The sequence below is a fragment of the Poecilia latipinna genome, unplaced genomic scaffold, assembly GCF_001443285.1.
Source record: "Poecilia latipinna isolate Pla-1442-1.1 unplaced genomic scaffold, P_latipinna-1.0 Scaffold1601, whole genome shotgun sequence".
In the NCBI taxonomy this organism is placed as follows: domain Eukaryota; kingdom Metazoa; phylum Chordata; class Actinopteri; order Cyprinodontiformes; family Poeciliidae; genus Poecilia; species Poecilia latipinna.
In genome coordinates, this window is record NW_015114217.1 from 204,424 (window position 1) to 214,831 (window position 10,408).

Sequence of the window (10,408 nt, forward strand, 5' to 3'; positions counted from 1 at the left end):
TGTGGTGTGCTTAATACATGAACGGCCACAGCAGACCAACGGGGGGGGGGGGGACAAATAGAAAAACTGACTGTGTCACGTTGCTCTAAAATGGCAAAACATTAAAAGAGAGTTTGTCTGTTATTTTAATCTAAATGTTTAAATAAGAATGTTATCAAAATAAATACTTCTGTGAAATTTTGAATTGTAATGGTTTAAAGTTAATGCCCTTGGAAATTCCTCTTCGCAGTGCAGCTTTAGCTCTGAGATAATCCTGTTGCCAATTTCCCTTTCAAAAGAAAGGAGATACATCGATGTCATCCAGCAAACCTGAAGAGCAACATGAATTCATAACTGCTCCTTAGAAGCGAGATCAATGTAATAGTCAAAATACACTTGAATTTTTTTTCTACAATAACCTGCGAGCCCGATGATGTTAAACTGATAAAACGCTCTGCTCCGACTTTCATTCTCATCCGTCGTCGAGCTTCAATTTGTCCTCAGGGGAGAAAAAAAAAAAAAAAAGGAAGAAAGGAAAAGGGCGGGGGTCAAGAAGAAGGAGGGAGGAAAAACTCGTTGAAAGGCGCAAACACTGAGCCAACCCTCGCATGTTCAGTCCTGCCCTCCTCCGTTCCCACATCGCATTAACTCGCATGGTGCGCTCTGATCGACAGATAGAAGCGCTGCGTCCTCCGCTTTTGCAGACCTCTTGCTGTCAGAGGAGATTTGGGGTGAAACCTTCTTCTACGGTGAGTGTAAAAATCGACCTTTTAAGTGTTTTTAAACTTTTTACGCGTTTAGGGTGGTGTCTAGAACCATTGTCGTTTAAATGCCTTTGAATAACATAAAGACATTTATTTTTTGAAGTTGTACTTTAGACTCTAAGAGAATGTAACTAACAAAGCGTAATAAATTGGAGCTGATAATGTTTTCATAATACAAAAAAAACCCCTGAAAATATTTTTCAATTCTAAGGGGTAAAAAACAACTTGTTTGGGTAGGTGCGTTATTACACAGGCGCACGAATAAATCTTTATTTATTTATTTAGAATTGTACTGCTTTATTTAGATTAGTATTGTAATAATCTGTTTATATATATTATAGCAATGCAAAGCTGGAAAATTATTCCACCAATTCCCAAACATATGTTCAGGAGAAAGTTCAATGAATTAACTTTCCCTTTTGCTTCCTTTCCTAAGTTGTTTAAAAGAATTCTAACAGGAAAGTTATAATTTTTTCACTTCATTAGTAATCAGAGCCTGTCCAAGATTAGATGGCACCCTGGATGGAATTAGGAATTAAATCTCACTATTTACATGATACATTTTAAATAAATTGTCATTTTTATTACCTTTGTGTTTAGTGAGTCCAGAGTTTCAATGCAGATTTCTCTGCAAAGAAAATATAATTGACCTGTTTAGTCTGCGGTAGTCTTGTTCAAGAAATTTGACTCCAACAGAGTTGATTTCTGGAGCAACTTGAAATTTTAACTTTCTAAAATAGTCAAAGTTTTATAGTTAAGGATCAATCTACAAGTGTAATGCCAAATGTTCCTTTATGTCAAATCTGAAAAGACATAAGATTTAGGTTTTTTAAGAACTGAGAATTTTGGGACAATTTTTCTTTTATACATAATTTAAAAAGTTAAATTTTTACATTCATTATTCTGCAAGATATATCCAGTGCTCCTGAGTGCCCCCTGTTGGCCTGGGGCGGCACCAGTCTGCTTATTCATTCCACCAGCTCAAACAGTTGTGTGTAAAATTTAAGAAGTCTTATTTCCGTTTATTTTCGTCATTGTCAATATCATCTAAATGATCTTTTTCTATTTTTGTCATGCAGGCTTCCTGTTATTGCCTCCCAGCGTCCCAGATATCAACCAAAAAGATTTTGGAAGGAAACTTTTGAAACCACAAGAAAGCTTGTCATCAAAGCAACACTTTTTTTCCACCGCCGTACCTACCAAGAGACGGAAGAATGCCTGACCGCAGGACTCTTTGACACTTTGTGGATGTAACTTCATAATCCGGAAAAAAGGCAGAAAAACAAAAGAGTCTTCCACTCCTGGGGAACCCCAACAATGAGCGCTGTTTCTACCCAAGCTGCCCCACTTTCCACTGCAGGGATGTTTAGCGTGTACCTAAACAACCAAGTCCTCATCGACCACTACAAATACACAGGCAAGTTTAATGGGACCAACGGGAAGAAGTACACGGAGGGACTCAAACCGGAATCCATTGCTTTCCTGCTGGTCTGCCTGCTTATTGTTGCAGAGAACGCTGTGGTGCTCATTGCCATCTGGAAGAACAAGAAGTTCCACATCCCCATGTACTATTTACTGGGGAACTTGACTCTCTCAGACCTGCTTGCAGGTTTGACCTACATGATAAACATCATGACATCCGGTTCCCACACCTTGAACATGACTCCCTTGCTGTATTTCCTGAGGGAGGGCTGTGTGTTTGTCATGCTAGCTGCTTCCATCATCAGCCTGCTGGCCATCGCCATAGAGCGCCACGTCACCATGGTGAGGATGAAGCCGTACCAGGGTCACAAGCAGGGTCGGATGTTTGCTCTGATTGGCGCCAGCTGGGTGCTGTCGGTGTTCCTTGGCGTCCTTCCGGTCTTGGGCTGGAACTGCATCAACCAGCTGGAGAAATGCTCCACCGTCCTGCCGCTCTACGCCAAAAGCTACATCCTCTTCTGCATCACCGTCTTCAGCGCCATCCTCATGTCCATTGTGGTGCTGTACGTGCGGATCTTCCGCATAGTGAAGTCCAACACTCAGCGCCACGCCACGGTTCCCCAGCGCAAGGGTCTCTACCGCAAGTCGCAGAAGTACATAGCCCTCCTGAAAACCGTCACCATAGTCCTGGGGGTGTTCATTGCGTGCTGGTCGCCCCTGTTCATCCTGTTCCTGCTGGACTTCAGCTGTGAGGTCAAAAGCTGCAAGGTGCTCTTCAAGGCGGACTACTTCCTGGGCATCGCTGTGTTCAACTCCCTCCTCAACCCCATCATCTACACACTGACCAGCAAGGACATGCGGAAGGCCATCCTGAAACTGCTCTGCCACCGTTGCCTCCTGAACGCAGACGGGAAGATGAAGAAATTCGGCTTGGCCTTCCTGGACTTCAGCACCACTAAGACGGACGCGGCGTCTCACAGACTGGAGGGTCTGGAGACGACGGTGTCTTCTGGGAACCTTCCCTCAACTATTAAAGCTATTTATCCAAGGATATCCAAGATATAACACTCTGACTCAGAACTGAGAGCTGGCACATGAACTGAAATGTGCTTCTATCTGTGCTAAAGACTCGTATTTAAGCAAACATTGGAAGGAGAAAAACTGTGTTGCACTTTGAAATGGTTCTACTTTTAAATGATCCATGTTTGTAAAGCTGGGAGAAAGAACCGTTTTGTTGGACTTATATTTATACCACTTCTCTATAGATACCCGTGCCTTCGTCGTAGCTCAAAGCTTGTTTTTTAGAACCCAGCATTACCATTGTCAAGACTTTTAAATAAGGCCAGTGGTGATCAGAGAGAGTTCGTTCTGAAAGATAACCCAAATGGTCTGATAAGTTCTTGCAAAAAAAAAAAAAAAAAAAAAAAAAAAACACAAAGAAGGCAGCCAAGCCAGTGTGTTGACGCTTCACAGCATCTGTAATGTGCATCTGATGAGGGGGAAAAACCCAAGCTCAAGATTTAGGGCTAGGATTATCTCCCACTGCCTTTGTAGCGTATAATGACACGTTGTCGTGATCACGGAGCATCCACACCCAAAAAGTGGCGGCTGCCAAAACCGTTTAATCTCTGCCATGTGAGTTTTGGTCAGTGCCGAGGCCAGGGACATCAGAGGCCCCGGAGACGCTCTGAAGACGTCAGACTGAGGGGCCGGGCCGGGTGGCTTTTCTGCTTTGGAGGTCCCACCAACACATGTAGCAACACACGACCAGTGCCTTAAAGCAATAAAAGCTGACAGCCGAGGCTTGGCGACGACTTTTTGGCTCTTGCAGACTGGAACGTGGCAGCAGAACGTTTTGTCTTTACAGACAAGTCGTTTCTTTCCGGAGGAGGCTCGTCTTTATTCTGTGAAATGATGCGTAAGGATGACTGTTTTCTTTCTCTTAGTGAAACTTGATCTCAGACGTCCGTACCCCGACGTGATGGGATTAATTGTGAAAGAAATGCAAAGATGTAATTCTAATTACTTGTAGTTAGTTTATTTTGTAAATGTGTGTAACCTCTGTGAGTTGTGTGTTCTTTTATAAAAGCCCTACTTAAATTATGCCAGTTTTATATGTGCACTGAATAAACATATGTGAATAATTTTTACATGCAGGTCTCCGTTGATTTTTTTTTTGTTTGTTTTATCATCTTGCACAAGTTTTTCCTCTTCAGGATAAACACACAATGCAACATCTTTGAATATTTTCTAAAGGAAGGATGATAAATTGCAATTCTATTTATTCATAGTAGGCTTAACAATATCAAACTTAATGCAAAAATGTGAATTCAGTGTAATTACTGTTTCATTACATTTCTATTTATTCTAACAGAACATTCTTATTTATTAGTATGTTGAGTATTATTGAATATTATGGCCAACCCTGAACATCCTCTACTTGAGACCGTTATGCAACAACAGTGTCTTTGGGCAGAGGCTTTTTTCTGTTCGCTATAACACTGACTGCTACGGGAGACCCTTCCTGCCCACAGGCGTCAAACTCCACAAGTGTTTAAAGAACATTGTGTAATATGAGTTACAACATTTAATTTATGATTAAAGTATTTTTGAATTTTAAATGTAATTATTATTTATCTCATTGCCAGAAGTAGTAGTAATATTCATTTGATCAATTTTTTTTAAATGTATTAAGTATTATGTAATAATCAGCTTCTACATACAATTTACAAAACACACAATTCAAAAATATATGGACAAATAGAGTCAATTTAGACTAGTCGACAAGAATAATAACTATTAAAACTATTGTGGACTGAGGACTTAAGGGGTGCCCTGCTTTTCTCCCAGTGACCACTGTTGGCAATTTGAGCTTTTTAAAGAACACACTTAAGATAAAAACGGAAATAAACAGCAGCTTTATTGCAATATTTCAAGCTTCTGTGTTCATTAAAATCGAAACCTACTCCGCCGTGAGCAGAATGATCAAAGAGAAGCTGAAGCCATTTCAAGCGGGGGGCCAAGCTGAAGTGACAAACCACGTGTTAAAGCCACTAACAGGCACAGCTACCAGTGAAGTAGCAGAATTGGGCCCAATGCTCAGTTTACGGTAAGAAAACCACACACTGGTAGGTGTGACGGTGTGCCTACCCGATTCGGGCTCCACATCCTGCTCTCTCTGAAACTATCGTCATGGTGTCGAATACAGAAAAAGAAAAAAAAAAAAAAAGCCACGACTCGTTTTCATGTAAGGGGAAAGATTCGGTTCTCGTCGAGTGGGTCTGAGTGTGAAGAATGCAAGCCACAGTACCATGTGTGGGAGGCAGCAGGGAGAATAGTCTGAGTGTGAGCGTCCTGCTTCAATTTACAAACCTGCAACCGCTGGATCATTGCTATCATATCTTAATATCTACACAGTTAGACTACAATAGGAAATATCTGGTTTCCTTTCTAATGGTTACATTCAGGGTTCATGACATACATTTCAAACATTCCAGAGAAATGAACATTTAAGCGCCTGGAAGCAAATAACGGCTATGGTGAGCAAACGTAAAGCGAAAAGGAAAAAGGAATAGATTTGTGTAGAAAAACTAAGCGTGGTTCACAGTTCAACGACTTAAAAAACACGCTTTCAGAGGCAAGACATCTCTCCAGAGATCGACAGCATTTCAGTCACTCTTTCCTGACCATTCTGCTTAGTTTACGTGCTGCTGCCCAGTCGCGACCACGCTTCAACCCCTTAGAACTATTTTTGTTTGTGCAGACTTCCTCGTTACTAAGTGAGCCCACATCACTCCACCACCACCGTGCTCAACGACTGCAAAGTGCTGACACAATGTCTGTCTTTCTGCACCCTCTGCGCTGTAAATGACTGTCCAAACGTTCCTCTGGTGTGTCAGAATGCTGTGGCTTATTAAGATCTTTACAAGTCAAATATCTTATCCTGTTTTAAAGAGAAGAGGCCTTTATCCTGGAAGCCCTTTCAAATACACCAGTCTTCTTCAAATGGTGCAGTATGTTACTTTTATAAAGAACATGTTTTTTTCATACATATTTGTTAAAAATGTCACTATGTGGCAACAGTATAGTATGAGACAGATAATGTGTGGAAAAAAAGAAAAAAAAAGAGTTCCTCTGCCTTCTCTCAATGCTAACCAGAAACAACCAATCAGAGCCAGGAGGAGGGTCTTAGCGCTGTCAATCACTCTCCTGAACACAGTAAATCTACGCTGCTGAGCTACTGATGACGGTGGATAAACGGGTTTCCTGTAACTGTAAGTTGTTTCTCCGCCATTAGCATATTTAGCACCACTTACACAAGGTTGACTGACAGCACAAAGACACTCCTCCTGGCTCTGATTGGTTGTTTCTCATCAGGAATGATGCATTTTCTGCAGATGGCAACAGGAGAAAGTCGAGGAGATCATTTTTTTTCACAGATTATCTGTCTAATATTACACTGTTATAACATGGTGACAGTTTTAACAAATATGTCAAAAACATTTTTTTTTTAATAGAAGTTACATACTCAGCTGTAGCCATGCTAGCTGAGGTGTCTTTTAACCCTTCCCAGATTTATTGACAAAAACTTAACATGTTAACAAATGAGATTTAAAGATAGAGAGATGGTTTTATAGTAGCTCACAAATGCTCAGTTAGACTGAATATAAATGTTTTTTGATCCGTTAGAAGGAGATTGGAAGCAGATTTCAGCAAGAAAATTTAAAAAAGCATAGACCAGAAATATTGTTTGATTTTAATTTCTGTCGTGTAGTTTGATCAGACCACTGCTCAAGTTTCTTAATATTTTTGTGGATTTAAAAAAGAAAAAAAAAAGAAATAATTGAATGTTTCTTTTAAATCTGCTCTAAATAACACCTTCTGGCTTTGTTTAAACATTAAGCAGCTCTATAGCGACATCTAGTGACCAACTCCCACACAGCAGGCACAGCTTTAGCTCCTGATGCTCTAACAAATCACAAAGAACAAAATTAAAGTTGGGAGATATTTATTTTACACAACAGTTTGACATGAAGAAAAACAACAAGAAGACCAACAGACAGATATAATAAAAAAAAATAATACTAATATACACAACAAATGTTCTTCATCTACCACTCGGTGCTGACAAAGTCCCACAGCTGATCGCTGATATCGCTTCGAGAGCGGACAGACGTGTCAACGTTGATGGGCGTGGCCAGATCTGGACCATAGTGCACTGCAAGAGGAAAAGACTAAATTAAACTCATTTTAAAGTTTATTTGTTCCGTCAACATGTTAAGCTTGTTATAACACAGTCATACATTTCTGATTATTAGGTCAATTATTTCATAACTCCAGCAATTATAGTGAGAAGCTTGTGGAAGGAATCCTAAAATGTTTGACTCAAGTTAAAGGAAATGCAACCAAAATAAGAAAATTTGAAGACATTAGTAAATAAATACCTGACAGATTCTCTCACCATAGTGGTATTTAGCAAATGGAAGTTTTCAACTATAAACACTATTTATCTGTCAGTGAAAATTACACTCTGTGAAAAGTGTTTATCTCATCTGTGGGGGGGTTCAGGCCCACGCTAAAATTATTCCCAGGGCCCCAAATGTCCCATGGGCCACACTTTGGACACCACTGACACGATCACTCTGAGTTCACACTTTATCATTAGGGTTGCTTACTTTCTTTATTTTTGTTTTTTTGACCAAAATATATGAAATAAAATTAGCAACCATATCTGACTGAAGAAGGAATGCAAGTCAGTAAATAATCACGTTCCTTACCTCCTTTCAAAATGTTGGGCTGCGTGTCGTATTCCCACTTGATCTTGGTTATTAGGTAGTACACCTGAGCCACATACCTGGAAATGAAAAACTTAGGGTAAAAATAAAAAAACTAAACTAAACAAAAAAAAAGAAGAAAAAAAAGAAAGAATGCAAGACAACAAATTTTTCTGGACGACGAATCGTCCCAGAAATTATTGCGATAAACGATAATATTGTCGTTTTGAGACCATTTTCAACTGATATAGCAAAAATGGCATAATAATGCAAGTTTGCCTTCTTAAAGACTAATAAACTTTAAATTTGTACAGAACAATACACATTGTAACTTGAAGACATTTTAAACAACAAATAAAATGCATTGCGACGTCTCTGTGAACAAAATTACTCTTAAAAAAATGAATCATCACAACGGAATTTAAACGGCTCATTTTAATGTGTCATGTGATTCATTGAAGAACTGACATAAAAACATTGAATTTTAAAAGACAAGTGATAAAACACCAGTAGAACCTGAAGTTGACCGAAACATGGCCAATATTGTCTTCATAAATTCATATTAGAGAGCAACACAGAAATGTGTAAGTCAAGAAAAAGGTGAGAACTTGTGAGAACTAATTCCCAGAAACTCACACTGCAGACGGGATGACCTCGGTGGTGTCTTCGTCCACCTCATTCTGTAGAGTCTCCAGCTCCCTCTCAGTGTTTCTCACACTCTCCAGCTCCGTCTGCAGGAACCTGGAGAGAGAGACGGTCAGGGATGCAAACGGGGGAACGGTCCAAACCAGCGGCGCAGAGAACGGCATGGACACGGAAAGCGTACTGGATTTCTGAGTCGGTGATCTGGCTTTTGGCCGTGCACCGTTGCAGCTGCTCCTCCAAGTCCTCCAGCTCCTTCTGCCTATGCTGCTTCTGCTCCTCCATGTCCAGCAGCCTCTGACCCGCGCGCTCCTCGATCTGTGCCATGTCTGCTTGTGAAGGACAGCGGCAGACGCTCGAAATGACAACACTCACCACCTGAAGCTAAATTAAATCTAGAAGTAGAGAAAAGAAAAAACAAACAAACATCTGATTTCTTGCCTTTAAGAATCTGTTTCACAGTCTTCTTTGTTTCTAGGTGCTTGTCAATGAGGGCCTGGCGCTCGACTTTCACTTCTCTCAGCTTCTCGGGCTGACTGCTGTTGATGAAGGCCACCAGCATCTCCCCGTTCTCCTCCACGTCTTGAAACTTGTGGCTCAGAGACATCGTGTGCAGCTGGAAAACAGAAAAAAGGAGAAGAACGGAATAAGTACCTCCTCGTTCGCAGTAAATGACAAACACACCTTCATGCACTGCATTTGCAGTGAACTGCAAATGGAATAATAAATACCTTGTGTTTATATTTACTAAGAAGTCTAAAAAGACTAAAGTGGAAAAGAAGTACAATATTTTACATAAGTTTATTTAGTGTTACTCAAATCTATGACACAGTTAAGATAATTATTCTGTTTTAAATAACCACAAATAGCTCATATTAGACATATTTAGGTTTTCAAATGGTGGGCCACTAAACACACATTCTCGTGGGTCGCCTGAACTAGATATTATTTATGTAGAAGCGGTGTTAGAAATGTTTATAACATGTCGCCTGCCTGCATGAGAAACTGTTAATAAAACAAACTAAACTTCAGAAATATGTTAAACATATCAAACAAGCAACGAAAATCTTTGTGCCTTTATTTTAGGCGAATCTGGAATGTTTTAAACTGATAAACAGTAGCAGCAAAGGTATCAGCAATATTTCTCTCTTTCCTATAAGCAAAAGGAAAGGATTAAGTCTGTCCGCAACATCACAAACAACTGAGTCTGAATACAGATTTAGTCACAGGAGCGGAACAAATGAACACGCCACAAAAATATGAACTTCTTCGACGACCGACATTAAAAACGTTAGTCACTGACAGATAACGTAGTTGGAAAATCCCCGACACTATAGCAGCTAGCTAAAGTTGTCAAATTACGGCGTTTTCAGTTAGTTTTATAACTTTTGAGCAAATGTTCTGCTACCTAAACATCTAAATGCATGAGACGCGGACAACAAACAGCTTTCCTGCTTTGTTTACGTCGTTTATACACGTTGCGTTGAACGCAACTTTAGCGACACAAAGATGACCATTTCGAATATAAACCATTTAAACTCTACTGTAAATAAAGCGGTTTGTAATTTGGTCACATTAAACAGAAAACAACCTACCTTCTCTGTTTTCCACAGTTCAAATTCAGACTTCAGCCCGCGCCTGTTATTTTCTTCTTCTTTGGGCGTTTGGGGGACGTGACGCGGTCTACCGCCCCCTGCCGCCCAGTGGTGAGTCCAACTGCAGAGCTGAGCGCTTGGAACACCTTGATTTTTTGGAAAATGGGCTCTTTGCACCTCAGCTTCCGCGTTCGGGGTAAAGCGGCTCGATTGTTTCCGATCCAATACAAAT

General features: G+C 40.3%; 2 protein-coding genes across 4 annotated transcripts; one reads left to right on the plus strand and one right to left on the minus strand.

Annotated features, from left to right (window-relative positions):
• The first annotated feature begins 572 nt into the window (after positions 1 to 572).
• On the plus strand, positions 573 to 4,315 carry s1pr5a (sphingosine-1-phosphate receptor 5a). The gene is made up of 2 exons (XM_015059125.1): positions 573 to 728; positions 1,823 to 4,315. Exon 2 carries the CDS (start codon positions 2,061 to 2,063, stop codon positions 3,228 to 3,230), a length of 1,170 nt encoding a protein of 389 aa, XP_014914611.1. The 5' UTR covers positions 573 to 728; positions 1,823 to 2,060; the 3' UTR covers positions 3,231 to 4,315.
• Positions 4,316 to 7,162: 2,847 nt separating this feature from the next.
• On the minus strand, positions 7,163 to 10,262 carry spc24 (SPC24 component of NDC80 kinetochore complex). 3 transcript variants are annotated; one of them, XM_015059122.1, is made up of 6 exons: positions 10,177 to 10,262; positions 9,023 to 9,197; positions 8,766 to 8,910; positions 8,576 to 8,680; positions 7,943 to 8,019; positions 7,163 to 7,383 (listed from the first exon to the last, which is right to left on the minus strand). In XM_015059122.1, the coding sequence occupies exons 2-6, from the start codon at positions 9,186 to 9,188 to the stop codon at positions 7,277 to 7,279; spliced, it is 600 nt and encodes a 199-aa protein (XP_014914608.1). In that variant the 5' UTR covers positions 9,189 to 9,197; positions 10,177 to 10,262; the 3' UTR covers positions 7,163 to 7,276. The 3 variants fall into 3 exon arrangements, with proteins under 3 accessions (XP_014914608.1, XP_014914610.1, XP_014914609.1); XM_015059124.1 differs by lacking the exon at positions 10,177 to 10,262 and adding an exon at positions 9,500 to 9,573; XM_015059123.1 differs by having other exon boundaries at positions 7,164 to 7,383; positions 9,023 to 9,199; positions 10,181 to 10,261.
• Positions 10,263 to 10,408: the final 146 nt, after the last annotated feature.

Bases quoted from the DNA above. Each gene is read 5' to 3' on its own strand.
- spc24 (XM_015059122.1), bottom strand. From the start codon at position 9,188: ATGTCTCTGAGCCACAAGTTTCAAGACGTGGAGGAGAACGGGGAGATG. The intron at 8,911-9,022 runs GCAAGAAATCAG...CTTCACAAGCAG, and splicing joins TGTGAAACAGATTCTTAAAG to ACATGGCACAGATCGAGGAG. The intron at 7,384-7,942 runs GTAAGGAACGTG...TTCCTCTTGCAG, and splicing joins GCCCAACATTTTGAAAGGAG to TGCACTATGGTCCAGATCTG.
- s1pr5a (XM_015059125.1), top strand. From the start codon at position 2,061: ATGAGCGCTGTTTCTACCCAAGCTGCCCCACTTTCCACTGCAGGGATG.